Here is an 18,711-nt window from a genome sequence, read left to right as displayed (position 1 = left end):
CGGCCCCGGCCTGAGCGTGGCTGGGCCCCTGTCGGGAGGGGAAGGCCGCGCCCCGGCCGGTCCTGCCCAACCCCTCACCTGTAAACAGCGCCGTGTATTGTCATTTAGCGGCACAAAGGTGATGTGCTCAAAGCGTGGCTTCGGGGGAGCCTTAAACTGAAGGCCTCCAGAGAGAAGATGAGGAGAAGGTCGGGCTCAGCCACCATCTCCTCAGGATATGCTGCAGTTGCCGTGTGTCTCCCGAGGTGGAGGTGATTCATGTTATATGCAGGAATGGGGAAGATACTAATTGTGGGTAAGATGCCAACAACTCGAAAAGCCAGAGGAATTTGCTAGTCTAAAGAACAAGGCAATGGGATGGTCAAAGACCCCACTAAACATCAGGAAGTCCATACAATGAAGAGCCAAAGGTGTGTAAGTCCAAGGGAGAGGTTTGGTGAAGAACCTCAGCTTCCACAGCAGCAGGCAGAACCCAAAGGTTCAACAAAGCAGGGAAGAAAAAAAGGGAGGTCCTGAATTCAGGAGGGAAAAACTGTATCCAAATCACCAGGCTGGTCTTCAGGATAAACCCCAATTACGAACACAGCGAGCAGCAAAGACCAGAGGAGTGGAGCAGCAGACAGCAACACTGAGCTGAGGGAGTCTGCTGGGAGACTGATAGGGGACAGGTGGCCAACTGTAGATATGGTCTTGAATTTGAGTCAGTTTCTTGTGAAAACATTAAGAATGCATGAGAAGGAGGGCATGATCTGACAGAAAACTCACTTTTCTGCTTGTATACTCATAACCTGGTCTGGTTTCCTGATGGAACTCACTACAGGGCCACATGGATGCTTATGCTTCCCCAAGGCTGTAGGAAGGGTGGTCTGCAAACTGCACTGCCTGTGTACCGTGGCTTAAGTCGTTCCTCCAAGTCTCAGTATCAGGTAGAGAGAGAAAAATATGCCAGATACAGAGAAAGGCTTTTAAAGTTAGTAATTTTCTTCAAATAACTCATGTGGCTCTCCGAGAATAATTGCAGGAATTGAGGGTTTAGAAGTGATAAAGATACATATTTGAGTAAATTCTGGCAAATTGTAAGCATTTTGGTACACTGGGCTATGTTTTGCTAATGGGTCTTCATGCTGCAGAGCTGTGTTCAACTATCTGCATCTCACTGAGTTATCACTTAGAAATAATCCAGCACAACATTGTCCAGACCATTTAAAAATCCACCCAAGGTAAAAAAGAATGGTTACAACTTAAAGGAGCAACAAATCTTGTATGAATACTAATTTAAGGGTAGGCAGGACAGAGCTATTTTCATGACCATTTTCAAAAGCATTACTGGCATGAAATCCCAGCTTGGTTTAAGTTTAGAGAGCTTTTGTCAGTCCAGTCAGGATTCTAGCTTTGCAGTTTCTTTCACTGGAAGCAGGCTATATGAAGCATATTCGAGCTTTTGAGAGCACTTACCACCCTCAAATCTAGCACCAGTCATCACTGCTGTACAACTGTCAGTTTAACAGTGCTGTAATGTATCACACTTCTGCATGAAGCTTATGCAGCTGCCTTTTGGTCTCCTGATACACTGCTGCTCTAAATCCTGTTCCAACAGATGCTCCTTCTGGTTCTAAGATCTCACACACACAGTGTAGCTCATCCAGCTGCATCACTGCATGGCACCAAAGTTGGCAGCGTTCATGCCAAGAAACATACCTTGCCCTGTACCTAAAACAGCCTACATCATCCAAAACAGGGACATTTCCTAGCTGCATGACCTAAAGCAGGATATGTGATTATGCTCAGAAAGACATGTTTTTGGGTTAAAAGGAAGCTGTGGTTTTGATATCTGCAAGAGAGACCTAATTACAGAGAGCTTGGCCATTGTAACTTTTCACCCCTGCTAGCTGTAAAACCAGACAACAGTTATCTAGCACATTTAGTGTGTGACACAAAAAAGACAAAAATGCAAAAGTAAAACAAAGCCTGCTCCATGAGACAAATGAGGAAACTTAACCAGTCATCCGGGAAATAAAGAGGAAATAAGGGAAACATTCAAAAAGGTCTTAACATTTTATTACTATTTATGGTGACTCTGGTTGTCATGCTATATAGACCTTGACTGAAAAAAGGTAAAAATGCTTTGCAGCATTAAGTATTGTTGTGTCTCTGAAAACATGTATATGCACAAATGCATCACTATATAGACATAAATGGCATTCATTGTATTCAAAGAAAAGAAACACGGATATATCTTAATGAGTAAGGTTTACATATACTGTAGCTAAGTGTTCTTGTTAAGAGGAAAATTTAAACCCACCTTCCTGAACCTGCTGTACTTCCAGAAATAATGTTTGGGTTCTAACAGTAGCTTATGAATTTCCAGTAAGAACATCTACTTTCTCAGTACCTGAAGATTTAAATAACATTTTATAATGTACATTTCAAATAGTACTCAGCACTGCTAGGTGTAACAGTTGTTGGGTAGTCCAATATAAAAATCTCGCTCCACTCACAAAGTTCAGTTATGAAGGGCCTCTGGAATGTGGTATCTGCACATACTGGAACACACAATAATACAAAATGTGCCAAATTACTCTGTAGTCTCTAGCAAATACTATTAGACCCCTTAGAAAATGTAAGCTCAACTGATATACTGCATTAAGCTGGGCAAAGCTGACACACACTCTTTTAAATGACAGAATTGGTCATGTTACAGGAGTTCACAAAATGTGATCTGTACAGCTAGCTGCATTTTCCTTATTGTCCTATGTGACAAAATTTAACTACTTGAGAGTAAATATATTTAATAAGTCATTTTAATGATATGTTATTTACAAAGGCACATCATTAAATTAATGTTTACTTTTACAAGCATTGCTTGCTCAATTACCAACACGGCTCTAAAAATGTTAAGTTATACGCACATGTTGGGTGTAACTATATGATAGCAATCAACTTACTTCATTTTAATTGAAAACACACAACCAAGAGTATCTTTCCCACTTTGTTCTGGCCAAAATATGACTTTATGATCCGCTGTTGAAGACAACTACGTACTTTCATGAGCTTTACTTCAACATACGTGATGGTGGCGCAAAAGAACATCTTAGTGCCTTGATCATGCAACCACTAATTTATGTTTTCTCATTTTAATCATGCACTTTGTTCCATTGAAATCACTCTTCATTCTCCACACGTACTTATGACGTATTATTACTGCAGGTACACCTCAGATAAACCTCACCTCAGACACCCAATGTAGGACAAGCATCCAGCTGGAGCTCTCCTGTCTAGGGACAAGTACCCCCAGAGCAGCTCCAAGCTTCATTTATCAGGGGCAGTGTAACGCGGGCAAGAGTCATTAACAAGGCACATCTGCGGTTTTTCTGCAGGATGGACGTTTTAAAGGAACACTCCTCGCTCTTGCTTTTCCGACTAAGAAGTAGGGAAACCAATCGCGTTGTACTTTCGCTGTCATTGTTATCGCTGAATAAACCGAAGCAGAAAAGGAGGGCTCTCATGGAAGCCAGCACTGAACCTGTGCCGTTGATAACGTCTCACCCAGCTCCTAACGCCTGAAATATCATTCCCCAGCCTGAACTAACGCAGGAAATAACCATACAATCATCTTTCCTCTCCCCGCCCTCTTTACCACCCGATGCAAACGGCGCCGGCAGCTCTGCAGGTGCGGAGCTGTCACCTCCGCAGGCCGCAGCTGTCACCGGTGCCTGGCCCGGCCCTGACAGCCCCGCTCACCACACCCCGGCCCGGCATTCCCCTACAGCCGGTAACACCGTGCGGGACCACCCCACAACTTCCGGTCCTCCCCGCCCCGCCCCCTGCCAGCCCATCAGCCACTCCTTGCAGCCCGGCCGCCCACGTGACGGCGCTGCCAGCGGAGTGACGGAGCCCTCAGCCAATAGCGGTCCGCCGTTCCCCGCGCGGGTGGGCCGGGCCGGGCCCTGCCGTGCGGCCGCGGTGCAGTTCCGTCGGGGCGCTCGGTGGGGCCGGGACGGAGGCGCTGCTATGGAGGAGGTGGAACCGAACGAACGTAGCCCTTTGCTGAGCAGCGCGGAGCGCGGCCGAGCGGCGAGCAGCGCCTTCCATGGGCGGCGCTTGGCCTGCGCTGCCGTGCTGCTGGCCGAGCTGCTGGAGCGAGTGGCCTTCTACGGCATCACCTCCAACCTGGTGCTGTTCCTCAACGGGCCTCCCTACGGCTGGGAGGGTGCCCAGGCCAGTCAGGCCCTGCTGCTTTTCATGGGCATCACCTACCTGGTGTCACCGTTCGGGGGCTGGTTGGCTGATGCCCTCCTGGGCAAGTTTGGCACCATCCTGCTCAGCATGGCACTCTACCTGCTGGGCATGCTGGCCTTCCCTGTCATCGCTGCACCGCACACCCGCCAGGGCCTCTGTGGGGACATCCCCCTGTTCCCTGTAGAGAACTGCTCCTCTCCGGCCGCCAACTCCACCATGACGCCTTGCTCCCAGGTGGGAGCCACCCGCTACTGTGCCACAGCCACCTTCATCGGACTGGTACTCGTGGGGCTGGGCGTCGGGTCTGTCAAGGCCAACATCACCCCTTTCGGGGCAGACCAGGTCAAGTATTATTTGGCAGCTGCCAAACTGTGTGTGGGCGCAGATGTGAACCAGGAGATACCTGTCAGTCATGTAGATGGGCTTACCTTGGTGGGGTGGATGGTGCACCTATTGATGCACATCTCAGTAGGTGTTAAGTCTCGGAAGGTATCAGATCATGCAGCTTTGTTCTCTGTGTAACATAAGCTGTTTAGCTGTACCCTGTTTGATACAATTTTGGTGTCTGTGGTGTCTGATCTCTTATGACTCTTAGTTTCCTTGTAGCCTGGCCTTACATGTGGTACCTGGCTTGGTTAAACCATCACTGTCTTGAGGAGTTGGGTTGAATAATTAGTGGCCATGAAGTGGATTGACCGCATCCTCGACTGTGGAGTTAATTTGCTCTTGGAGCTCATCAGGTGGAATATCTAATACATATTTTAGCTTTGACAAGGATAACACAGGTCTTGTTTGGCAGTGGTCAGGCATCATCCTGATAAGTGATCATCCTCTGATAAGTGAAGGCTAAAGAACAGTTTTTTTATACTTTAGACATTCTCTATGTACTACACTGCCCTTGAGTGATATTTTTGTGCAGGATAATACCGCACCACATAGTGGATGGGAAGGTACTCTTAACATGGTAAACATATTACCTGAGCTGTTCTCATAAGGACATGTCCTGTCAAGTGACCTTATTCACATCATCATTTCAGTGATGTCATTCATTGGATCATCACTGCAGAACCAAGTGGCTTTATGAAAAACATTTGAGATACAGCTCATAATTAAATATCTATTGGAATGTATTGTTGCATATATATATATATAAACCTATTCATTTTACAATCTTCTGCTAAGATAGTGGATGTTGGAGTATAATTTCAGCTTTACAAATTGAGAATTTCAGATGGTTGGATATGAACAGGTTTTCTAACCAAACTGGTTTTGATGACAAGGCAAGGAAAATACCTTCATACAGTCGCAGGTATGTTTAGTGGCTCATTAAGTTCTGGTTAGAGCAGGTATCAGAAACACCATGAAATTCTTTGTGAGAGGTAGAATCTACCACAGGATCTTTGCCAAACATACCTCTGTTATCTAATTTGTAGTTTACATCTGTAATTTTTTGCACTTGATATATTATAAATTCTGGAGTTCTGGGTGAAAGGCAGTATATAAATGTAAATCATTATTATAGCCTAGGATTGTGTGTCCCCAGTGTACTGGTTCTGTTTAAGCCAGCATGAGCCCATCAAGTGAAATAGCTTTAATATGACTTTATCTTGTAAGGTGTTTTTCAAAGCTGACTGCTTATCCCCAGAACACTTTATAAACGTTAAATATAAGAGATAAATAATTGCAGGATCAGAGCAAAAGAAGAACCATTGCCAGTGTAACTGTAGCTGTTGTAGCTGGATTTTCTAAAGGCTTTTCCCCCAGGATTTCACATAAAGCAGGTTTTGGATAGGGTTGCAGATAATTCACAGTGATTTGTGTAGGGTAAAACAAAAGAAATACTCCTTTCTGGTTCATAATAATCAGTAGAGCTCTCCCAAAGACTGAATTTTTTCCCCTTCTCTGGTTTTCTGACTTATCTATTATTAAATATGTTACCGCATACCACTTTACATTGTTGTGCAGTTTTGGGTCCTCTTGGGTGCCTTCTTCATGCATCGAAATGCAGCAAACTGCTGGGTAAATGGATATGTGTTGCTGAGAACAAAGTCTGTCTTCCAGAGTCACATTCTTGGGAGGCCAGAATACAATGCAGATGTGTTTTGGCTGGACACATGCTGATGAGATTTGTCCTCTTTCCCTTAAATACCAAAGGAATATATGAATTGTATATAATGTTTTTAGCTGACATGAACCAACTTTCAGATATTGTAGATTATACTGTTTGCAGATCTCTTAAAAATTACAGTGTAAGTTTTTTTTAGTTTTAATGTATGATCTATAATTTGAGCCCAAATATAATGAAGATGATTTTCTTTTGAAGAAAAGAATCACTTTGTGGAAATTGGGAACTGAATTCCAGTATTTATTTTCCTCTAAAGTTAAAGGGATATAGTTTCTTAACTTCTGTTAAATGGGTACTTTTAGAACTGCTGTTACAAGTGACTAAGTAGGCTTAGTATAGAGTAACTTTCCCCAGTCAGGTTAGCAAAAAACCAGTGACTGGAAACTAGGCACAGACCAGCTTTACTTTAACTGTTTTTCTAGAAGTTCAGATTGATATGTCATACTGGTCTAAATCTGAACTGATGGTTCTCAGAATAGTGTTTATAATCATGTGATGTGTATAACCTGGCACTTTCCAGTTCCCCTTTTAAGTGCCAGTGTTTTGCTGTCACTTCCTGTTCTATGCAGCAGTTTGTGACTTTCTGTACTTAGGAAACAATATGATTTTCCCTCATTATTGTGAAAGCTAGTTTAGCTTCAGCATTGAAGCTGATATTAGTAGTAGACTTCTGATCTAGTATCAGCTATAATAATCAAAGTAATGATAAATGAATCTGTTTTGGGGTTATGGTGATTAGAGATGCTAGTTTTAAACCACATTCTATCTTCTTTATGAATTGGACCACATTCACTAATCTATCAGTCCATAACCTTCAAAAATCTGTCTTTGCTAAAACCATTGTTGTTGCAGTAGGATCACCAGATGCAGAGTGCTATTGGATGGCTTTAGAGTGATTTTTCAGCATTTATTTGTAGAACTTAGATTTTCCAGCCTCTGGGGAAGGATGCAGGACTGTGTAGTAACTTGAACATCACTAACTGCAAGTTACTTTGTTGTTGAACTTCCTGGGAGACTGCAACCATCTAAGACTGTAGGTAACAGTTTAAAATCTGCAGTTGTGGCACTCACATGGGCAGTACTAATTTGTTTCTGTTTCCAGCAGAAGCAGAACAGATGTGACATTAGTGACAGGAAGCAGGCTTTAAATGTGGACTAGCCAAATTTTAGTATAAAAATCTGCAATTATGTAGCAGCTCTGGTACTGAGCTCTCTCCAGATCCTCTCAAAGACTAACTGGTGTCTGTAATGATGGATTAGGTGGTCAGAATTCTCCAAGTGTGAATTTGACTGTGGAAAACTGTTATTGTGCTTTCTTTTGTGCGCTAAGGACAATGGCAAGCTTCTCTGTTTTCATCCTTGCTCTGTTGTGTGGCTGTTCACATAGTTGGCCAGGATAAGTTTGGGGTTTTTTGTTACATTTGTCACTTGTGACTGTCAGTTGATTGCAGAAACTGCTAATGTCAGTAACTTCTAATCTTTCTACTTTTATGTGAGTCAAACAGGAGGTCATAGCTTTGCATTGGCTGTGATGTGAAGAGGGGGAGAGGAAAGATTATGACATACTGGAACTCTGAAATGTTGTGGTTTAGGAAATACTTGAGATCATTAGCAGATGATGCCAAATCAGATGTCACAGTGGAATGGTAGGCACCAGATAGTCACTAGCTGTGGCAAAAATAAATCCTGTGGATGACCATTTCTTTGAAACTGCCTTAGAGAGCTAGGAAACTACTTTGCGACAAAGCAAAGCATCTAATGGGAGCTATGGAGAAGCCACGGTGCTCATATAGATGCATACCTCTTTACATAAAAATCAGGAGAATCTAATAGAATCTTAATGTTTGAGCTTTATAATATTTTTAGTGTCAAGCCATACAAACTGCTTTGGATCATCTCCTAAGAAAGATGTTGCAGTTTAAAATCCAAGGGAGGGATAATTCAGCAAGGGATCATCTTTCTTCTAAGTTAGAATGAGGTCTAAGTATTAACCTCAGGGATAGCTGTGCTGTGGTAGTTGCCCTTGGTTAGGGATCTGTAATGACATTTAATCAGGTGTCAGAACTAAAGATCTAATTACTCTCCTCTCTGTTCTAGTTGCGTTTAAAATTTTGTTCTGCTTGTAAGATGTGAACCTTATATCCTAAATGAGTTCAATGCTGCAGTGCAGAGTTATGCAACTGATGTGTCCTCTGCTGAAAGTGGCTGTAAATAACCTAATGACTACACAATTCCCATAACAGTGTTCCAGGCACTCAGGATTCTTTATCATGAAAACTGTGGTTGAAATTACTTCTTATCTGGCCATAATCAGTCTGATATATGTGATGTGTTAGAGTTTTTTATTTTGAGAACTATTTCTTTACTATCTTGAAGTGCAGTGCTGCATAGGTCCCAGTTATAAAACTCAGAATGTCATCGTGCTTTTCTTCCTGCATTTGGATTAAGTACATGTAAAGGATAGTTCTCGGATATATCAAATAAAACACCTTTTTGACTGTAGAAAAACAAGAGGTTAGATTTTTCTTTTGCAAAAGTTATGTTCGGTGTCTTGAAAGTAGCAGGATTATTTTATTTCCTCTTTTGAGGCCCACCTGAACGCAGGCAGCATTGACATGTGGCCAGAGATCAACAGAGCAGCTGTGGCCAGACTGCTCAGAGCCACTTGTTTCCTTAATTTCTTTGTTGTTGGAGTTTTTTGGTGTTTTTTGTTTAATTTTTGGAAAGGTTTGGGAGGTGATTTTTTTTTTTTTTAATAATTAAAATTCAGCCTAAGGAAAAATTAGGGCAGTTGGGATGCTCCTTGTATGGTACAACAGGTCATTCTGTATCTTTATTGATGCACAAGCACTACTGGATTGTTTCTTATTGTTCTTGGGGAATGACGTGCTATCCCATTTACTAGGGAAAACAGCTGTGTAAGGTTTGAAGAATGCAGAACAGTGAACTGGAGACTCAGGACTGGATATTATGCAATGGGAGTTGATTAAATAAGTGACAGCTGTCCCTCACTGGTAAATTCTGTGGAAAATGTCTGCATGTCAGGTCATTTGCAAAGCAATATGTTACCTAGAACAAATAAATTGTGTGCATTAGATATGTGCTAATGTTCATTTCAGTCAGGGTACCTTTGGAGAAGTTTACTGCAGTGTTTTTGTGCTGTGATAGGAGACCTTGCACTCTAGCCATGGCATTTGGCTAATACTTGTATTTTCCTGTTGTAAGGAGTTTGACTGAAACATGGTAAATCTAAGAAGGTGACCTTTTCCATACCTTTGTGTTGTGATGGGTACAGAATCTTTCAAACATACCTATTTTGACTTTCAGTGTAGGGACGTGGAACCCTTAGCCTACAGGACAGATTTTATCCAGGACCCAAACCATTACTTATGCCATTAATGTGCATCATTTTCCTACTGCAGTTGCTGGTAGGATATTAAGAAAACAATGAAGCTGGTGATGCTGGTACCACAGTGTGAGTGCTGCTATGCTTGAGCACACATGAAATTGAGCAGAGGAAGCCATAGATTTTTCTTTGTGCTTGAGTGATTGAAAACAGTGCAAGCATAAGGGGAGAAAGGAGAATTCCTGCTGTTTTGTGAAAAATACTTATCCCTGATAAAATAATAAAATTGTCGCATTGTTTTCTTCTTGGTCCCTTATTAGAAGATAGTGTCTATTTATGAAGAGTAGACTGATCTATTCTGTGCTGTCACACAGCTCAAGTAATAGCCCAGAGGGGGAAATTTTGAGCAGTTCACTGTAAATGCAATAAAGCTCCTATTTTATGTGGCTCATGTGATGTTTGGAAGGAGCTACAAGGATTGCCTTTTAACTCTACCATGTCTTTTGGTTTTGGTAAGACTTCTTCATAGGTCTGCCACTTTGACAGGATATCCCACTAGCTAATTCAGTGTAAATTTTATTAATTTAGTAATGTTTGTCAATTAAATACCATAGTGGCATTTCAGATGTGGCTATGATGTGGTTTTTAGTGTGTATATATACTTTGATAAGGAAGCAGAAAATGGATTCTATTCTTTGTAAGAAAGACAGACAATGTGTCTGTCCTTTGAGCATTGCATTCCTTTTTTGGTCACTCTGTTTCAAAAAGGATACTGGACATGGAGAAGAAAGCTTCACAGAATGGCCACACACGTGGTCATTAGTTTCCATGCAAGGAATCATGAAACAGTCTACAACTTCTTACCTCTGCAAAGGCAGCTAGAAGGAAAATGTGTCAGTGGCTTGTGGAAGTAATGATCAGGGGAGAGGGAGAAATGGATCAGGGATGGGGTAATGCTCAGCTCTCTTTTGTTGTTTCCTGGAACTACGTAAAATGAGTGAGCTAGTACAAGGCAGGTTCAAGACAGATGGAGGTGGTTCTTCTCACTGTGTAATTAGCTGGGGAGCTTTTTACCACAGGGTATTATGCACTGACCTGGGTTCAGAGGGAGGATGGACAAGTTCATGGAGAGGTGATCTACTGTGTTTGTTATGTAATAGAAGCCATCTTTGGTTCAGGAAGTTTCTCATAAGCTAATGTTTGGAGGCAGGGATAAAATCTGATGGAAGCATCATGCTGTACTTGTCCTGTTCTCACCTGTATCAAAGTTTGCTTTCATCTCGTAGCTTTTCTTTGCATAGATGTGAGCAAGGTCATTTGTAAGAGGAAGGATGGGAAGTCATCCTCCTTGCAGAAATTATAAGATTTTATGGTGAAGAAATGGAAACTTCATAAAATAGATTGTTAACTCTATGTAACTTACAGCACTGTGTTTATGATGTTATTGTTTTCTAACATCTGGGGTTCAGAAGGAATTCCTAGTTTGAGACACTACTGCATGTGCTGACTGTTAAAATTAGGAGAGGAGTACCAAGTTGAAACTGGAAAGGCAAAATTTCTTGGGTTGAGGCTCCAAGATTGTGTCTGACATGCTAGCAGGCGTATGTGAATGCCTAACAATGCTATTAACTATGCATAGGAGTAGGTGCTTTAATGTTTCTTTTGTTAGGCATGGTTAAATGATACAGATGAATTTATGCACCACTGAGAAACCTGAAGCTGTAAATCAGAACTGACAACATTAAAAACTTACTTCAGGGCATAGCCTGCTTTTCATATTGCAAACTGAACACAGGTCTTTTGAAGATCTGGCGAATGAGGAAGGGAACCTTGCAATTAGAAATCAAGAACAACTGAGTCAGCAGGACTGGTGCATAGCACTGACTTGCTAGCCATTATTAATGGCCTTTCAGTCATAAAATAGTGACAAATAGAGTATTATGAGTTCTTCTACAGACTAATTGATCTTTTTAATGTCTTTCAAATTTGTAACTTGCATGATTTCTCTTACATCACATCTTATGAGTGATGTTAGGTTCCCGTGACTTAATTACAAAACATAGGTGACTTACAGTAGGCACTACAGAATAAAGAGTGATAGTGAACTCTACAGGATGGTTTTGTAAGCAAGGGATGGCTTTCACTTGAGACACATTGAGAGCTCCAAGCAGGAAAACAGCACTATGAACAGTGCTGACTTAATAGAAGGATAAATGTTTACTGGGACTTTGTGGCACCTCAAGCAATCCAAATTTATTTATTTAGCTTTTAAATGTCAGACTGGCAAGTCTTCAGTTCATGTTCTAATGAGAGTCATTAGGACTGTGCTAAAGTTTAAATTTGTGCTTTAATTACCGAGCAGTCATTTGAGGCTTAGAAAATGGAATAAGGTTATCGGTTATGACAAGTTAAGAAGCAATTGTTACAATGCTAATAATTAATTTTCAGGTAGGTTAACTTTTTTACCAAAAAAGAAAGTTATTTCAACTTCTGTGAACTATGGGATGTTAATCTGAGTGAGCCTTGTCTTAGAGAAATGACCAAACGAGAGACAATGCAGTAGAAATAATAATGGCCTTAATGGGAAGCTACAGTATTTTATGGCATATTTTATCCCTATAGTAAACTTATAGCAGTAGGTTACTGATATAATGGGGTAGCTCAGTAAGGTGTCATTTCATCAAATATCATCCTAAGCCCAAAAAAATTCAGTGATTTCAGTATGACTCTAAATTAAACCTGAACTCTTCCGTGCATTGAACTTAATGGAATCTAATAAACAGGATTCGTTTTCTTCAGAAAGTGACTTGTTTTTTTTAATCTTTTCCAGGTCAAAGATCGAGGTCCAGAAGCCACAAGAAGATTTTTTAATTGGTTTTACTGGAGCATTAATTTGGGAGCTATTCTGTCTCTGGGAGGCATTGCATACATTCAACAGAACGTGAGCTTTGTTATTGGCTACAGTATCCCAACAGTTTGCATTGGGATTTCATTCATGGTTTTTTTATGTGGTCAGAGTTTCTTCATCACAAAACCACCTGATGGTAGTGCCTTCACAGACATGTTTAAAATTCTCGCATATTCTTGTTGTTCAAGAAAGAGACATGTGGAACATTCAACTAATAGGTGTGTATTGAGCTCTTTTGTATAGTCTGGATTCAGTGAATCAGCCTAAGAGTTGGAACTAGTTAGTTCAAGCTAGATGGCAGGAAGTCACACTAGGGAATACACTGGAACATGCAATTTTGCTTTGAGAACTGAAACCGGAAAATTTACTCCTGGAGATACTTTCTGGAGTGAGAGAGGGGCACATCTTGAGATCACTGGATCTGCGTGCTGCAAGGTCAAGTCTGCTGGTTTTGATTGAATGCTATGGCTTGCCAGATCAGAGTTTCTGAAAGCATAACATAATCTAAGCAAGGTGTCTTTAAGCATTAGTTAACTTTCTTCTCTGCTTAGATATGTTTATGGGATGAGTTCTGATTTAAAAAACACTATAATCTACATTTAATATTCAGAGTGGCCTGATGGACAGCCAAAATGCCTACTGACATTTTGCTTTCCAAATGGTTACCCCACTCTTAGTAAGGCCATGGAATGCTGTTGGACTTCTATGTATTCAGATTACAAAACAATTCAATGAATTAGAATAATCTGTATCTTGTGATCCTGTTCTTAAGTTCTGAATTTGCAGTAACAGTTATTCATGCATGGTGGTGTGAGGATGGGAAATAAAGAAACCTTTATAATAGAAGTTTTCAGCTTATGCTTTCACCTGCTGATGATCCATTCTGGTCTGGTTGTTCCAATGTAACTTACACAAGTAACGTTTTTTGGAAATGTGTGACCTTTTTATAATGAGATATTGAGGTTTTGTTGCTGCTTTACTGAACGTTTCAAATTCTTCTCAAAAGCGAAAGCCAGGGAGTACTTCAGCAACCTCGCAAGCAAAGCCTGTTTGAGATGGCCAAGCTGTCTCGTGGGGGCCCATTCAGAGAAGATAAAGTAGAAGATGTGAAAGCTCTTGTCAAGATTATCCCTGTCTTTTTGGCTTTAATACCTTACTGGACAGTGTATTTTCAAGTGAGTAGTTCCAAATAATTTCATTTTTATTTTACATGTCTAAAACCATAATTTAAGGGCCATAACTTCCTCCTCCCAGTTGCATTTGAAAGATCTCTTGGCAGTTGCAGTTCTGAGTCTGTGTTATAAATCTAAGTCCTGTCTGAAAATTCCCCCCCTGAGCAGTTACCTGGAGGAAACACACAAAAGCTTTTGCAGGGAAGCAGTAGCAGTGATTCTAAAGATGAGTATTGAAGAAGATTTTTCAATACTCTGGCATTGACAGTTTGACTTGTTTAACACCCATGTGTTCAATAATGTTAACTACTTGTCTTTCACACATCTGGGATTGCATCTCAGGAGTTGTTTTAATAATGTTATACTAGCAAAAAATAATGCTATGTGATGATAGCTTCTGATTTCTTTTATTTGCTAGATAAAATTAAAATTGTGGAAAGCTATATTAGCTTACCAGTATGCCAAAGCATCTAACCTCACGTTTCTCTGAGGACTCTCATAAATATGAAACTCATCCTGAAATGGAGAGATGAGAAACAGCTGCTAAGAATACTTTCATATAGTATTTTTACTTGATAATAAAAAAGGAACTAAAATGATAGTTTAAACTAACAGTTGTACAAATATTTGAGCTGTGTTTCATCTTGTAGTTGATTCAGATAGGTCAGGGTAAGCAGTTCAGATTTCATTTTAATTAATTCCTTTCTGTCTCTTCTGTCTTTGTAAGAGAAATTGGGATACAAAATATGTTTTGGTAGAAAAATACACAGAAGTTGTTTTTAAAGTGACATGAATGATTCTTTGCTTGTAAAAATAAATGTAGGGGTTAAAAAATCTTGCAAGGTTCTGACACTAATTCTTTTTGTTTTGCTATAGTAGCACTTTACCTTTGTTACCATCTTTGCTAATGATTAAAATGTAAAAACATCTTGCTCACAGTAGTCCTCCTCCAAGTAATCTCATCTTTCCTACTACTAGATGCAGACAACCTATGTATTGCAAAGTCTCCATCTGAAAATTCCTGAAATATCAAATGACACCAACTCTATTCATACGGTAAGCTGGCAAAACAGAAGCTTCTTTAGTTGAAATGCAAAACAGTATTGTACAAAAATCCCATGAAATTAAGGTACTGACTAAGGAGAATCTATGACCACAGATACTGGGTATTTAGAAACATGACACATAGTACAGAGATTTTTGGCATACCTACCAGTATATGAAGTTCACACCAGCCTGTTTTGTATGTATTCAGGTTACTTTCACTGCTTCAATTAAGAGTGTCTTTATCTTTCAGTAAACAAAGTATGATCTCTGAAGAAAGCTTTTAAATCTACATGCCCAAAGTTTTCACAGTTGCTAGTAGTACAGAAGCGTTCATACAGACTCAGTGGGAATACCCCTACTTAACTGAAACATTATTACTTGCAAATTCAGAACTGAATACATTTGTAACTTTATACTATTCAATTAATATGTATTCACTTTACCTTGAATCAGTTGAGCATATTGAAGATAGTTGTTCAATCAGTGTATTTCAAGAAAGGCTGGCATCACGGACTTGCAGAAATGGTACTGAGAATTAAAAACAGAAAGTATGAATGTATTAACAGGCCTACAGGAAACTGTTTTAAATTACGTTTAGAATCATAGAGTTTGGGTTGAACTGACCTTAAAGATCAGTTTCTTTTATTTTAAATTAATATCAAGAATACAGAATGGCTTTAGTCTTCTTAGAGATAAAAAAAATGCTTGTATTTCATTTTTGTTTGAACGTGCTTGAAAACTGAACTGCTTTGAGTCATAGCTGAAGGCATAATGGAAGATAGTGGTTAAGTAAGACTTCTAAGCCAACCCACTGTGAGTTAGTTACTTTTACATAGTTTAAAACCAAAAAATTAAAGAGAGGGTAGTCTGAGACTTCTTCAGTTAAATGCATCAACAAAAGGATCTAAGGTCAGGTTCTTCAGCTGAGTTCTCAGTTTGTGTAGTTTTTGTTGCATAGCTTTTGGGCACAGAACTCTGTGGCCACTTTTCCCTCAAGGTTAAGTTTTGGTGTGTTTGAGTTGCATGTTCATTTAAACATAAGATATTTTCTTGTTTAAAAAAAACAAACTAATTAATCTGAGGCTTCTGCTTTACTTGCATCAATTTTGTGGATAACATTCAAGGCAATTGGGGTTTTTTAGTATATTCCTAATTCTTTAGTAGAGGTTAGCACATTTACGTTTTGATATGTAACCCATTTTGTTGTATTCATTGAGCTTTTCATATTTATTTATTGCTTGCATTTAAAAGAACTGTTAGGATTTTTTCTGTTATTATGAAACATGTGACTGTCTTGCTGGAACATTGTCAGTTTGACCAGAGAAGTGGCTTTTCTTTCTTCTACCAAAGTGGACACAGGACTTCAGAGTCCCATTGTCAGTCTGAATATTTATTTTATGGAAATGAATGTGGAGCTTCAGTTATCAAACTGAGCCTTCCCCATTATGTTTTTGGGTATTAGAATTGTTTTCAAGTTGTAAGTAGAGTATTATGTTGGAATTAGTTCAGAAAAATAATGTCTTTTGTGGTTTTTGCTGACAAGACTAAAATACCACTCATGCCATATAGCCACTTTTTCTAACTTGAAAGTATAGCTTTAAAAGTTAGTTACCTGGTTCTAGTGTTTACTTACAGTATGCAGAATTCAATACAGGGGTAATGGAACAATAATCCTGGTTTGTCTTGATACTTCTACACCACGATTTTGTAACTTGTGTAAGAGTGACTGGTTCCTTTTTCTACAGCGCATCAGTTGTGTTGCTCTTCTTGGTTTATTTTGAAATACCTTGCTGTGGTTTAACACCGTTAACAGTAGAAGTCAATAATAAGTTAATCTGATTTTTGCTGTCTTCCTTGGTATGTGGTCTACTCGAAGGATGCCGGTCTGCAGCGTATATTATGTAGGCAGTATCTTTGAAAGCAATTCTGACTAGTTTGGTTTCTCCAAATGGAAGTGTTCTGAGGTAATAAAGAAAAGGAGTGGTAATGTAATGTTTTACCTGAGTAGCTTTGTACCTTATCAGGCCTAGGTTTTCTTTAAGCTGTTTTAGGTACCTCTGCCCAATACTAATCAAGTATATTTACTAATATATTTCCCTCTTGCAATGAAAAGAGTGATATATATGTATGCCCTTTTAATTTGCAGGCTCGTGATAGAGTTGAAAATGGAAAAACATAAATTTTAAACAAAAAAAAAACCACAACGAAAAACTCAAAACCACCAAAGAACCCCAAACCCAAGTGATCGATTGTATGAAATGCAGCAGTGCCAGAAGCATTTGGTATTTCTTGTCTTTCTTACCAGATTCAGCAAGGGGAAACAATTCTTACATCTTTGACTCTAATTACACTAATCAGTCTCTGTACAAAGTGTTACAGAGGTTAAGGTTAGTGTGGTATTTGAAGCAAGCAAAAAGGTGAATGGGAGAGGGAGGGAAATTGACAGGTTTGAAGTTTTGCTGAATGTTTTAAAATAAGCAAGAATTTGACTAACTCAGCAGAATTCACTGCATTTTCCCAAGTGAAGATGGCTAAGCAATGTACGTCACCTTGTGTTGCAAACTGCTGAATAGTTTTATATAGCCAAATGAGCTTATTACTCCCCTTTTCAAATGCATGATCTTAAAATGCCTAGAAAACATTGAAGAGAGATTAGGATTAATTCAGTTCTACCATCATCACTGTACCATTCATCAGTTCATATTCTACCATCATCATCCACTTCTTGGGGTTTCCAGACTATAAACCAGAAAGCATTTGTTTGGGTGCCTTGGAGAACTGCAGTGATAACTGTAATGTAGAACAAGAAAGCAATAGTATGTTTAGTGGCTGTTGCAACATGTCTGCATGCAGATGGTGCTAAAAATGTCCTCATATATGCTCTAATGCTAGTTGGAGCTTTTGACAAAGCTGAATATGGACATGGCTTGATGTCAGTCAAAGACTTACTGCTCTTGGTGCAGACTCTGTGAAAGTGCCAAGTCATGCTCAGCATACCGAGATCTAAAGGCTCACATTTTGCTAACTCATGTTTTTGCAGGTTGTCATCATGTCAGCCATGCTGGAGTGACTACAACCACTCAGTGAAACAGGGTTCTAATCTCCAATGAGAGATATATGCCCACACTGTGTTAGAGGCTGAGGGTTTGGGTTTTTGAGACACTTGCAGTGGTTGAGATTTGCAGCCTTAAGGGAATGTGGCTGTCCACTTCAGTTACTCTGGCTGTAGCTTTGACTTGCCACAGGCCCCTTGCTCAGACTGGATAATCTCTAGAAAAATATTCATCTATTTTAACCTTAAGTTTCCATACACACAGAAACAGTTTAGTACCAAAAACTGAATGTGTCTGAAACACATAGGTTGAGCAGTGCTTGTAGTTTGGGTCACGGAGTCAGTGTGATGCATAGTACAGTTTCACACTGTTCTAAATGCAATATAAAAAATACCCCAAAACCAGAACATGTTTATAAATCTTCCTGTACTGTCTGTTGTTTCTGAACAGATGCTAAATATTATTAAGCTTGGTAGAAATTGTCTCATTCATACAGACGGAATCTTACTGTCAGTTACTGATTCTTGCAGATGAGAAATGCATGTTTTCCACCATATTATTTGTTCATTTGACAAGTGTAATTTAATTTTAATTGAATTTTGTATTCCATTAGTAAAACTCTGTTTCTACTATTCTGTGGCATATTTCTGAAAGTTCTAAGCCTAATAATAGATCTACAGAACCTCACTATTAAGTATTTCTCATAACTGGAGCAGAAAAAAAGTTTAATTCTGTCAAACTGGAGTGTATCACTGGGAGCAAAACAGTAGGGACTATTTAATGGCATTAAATCAGTTCCTGACTTGTGCGCCATTAATGTT

At 39.7% G+C, this 18,711-nt stretch overlaps 1 protein-coding gene across 1 annotated transcript in view; it reads left to right on the top strand.

Annotated features, from left to right (window-relative positions):
- Positions 1-3,943: 3,943 nt before the first annotated feature.
- Positions 3,944-18,711, top strand: part of SLC15A4 (solute carrier family 15 member 4) — a 29,488-nt gene continuing 14,720 nt past the window's right edge. Inside the window, exons 1-4 of the mRNA XM_005145115.3 lie at positions 3,944-4,581; positions 12,541-12,836; positions 13,625-13,793; positions 14,769-14,846. Of these exons, the coding sequence (XP_005145172.2) occupies positions 4,012-4,581; positions 12,541-12,836; positions 13,625-13,793; positions 14,769-14,846 (1,113 nt within the window). The 5' untranslated portion in view covers positions 3,944-4,011. The remainder of the gene's footprint in view (positions 4,582-12,540; positions 12,837-13,624; positions 13,794-14,768; positions 14,847-18,711) is intronic.

The sequence above is a fragment of the Melopsittacus undulatus genome, chromosome 12 (genome assembly GCF_012275295.1).
Source record: "Melopsittacus undulatus isolate bMelUnd1 chromosome 12, bMelUnd1.mat.Z, whole genome shotgun sequence".
In the NCBI taxonomy this organism is placed as follows: Eukaryota; Metazoa; Chordata; class Aves; order Psittaciformes; family Psittaculidae; genus Melopsittacus; species Melopsittacus undulatus.
This window is presented reverse-complemented; position numbering and strand designations above follow the sequence as displayed.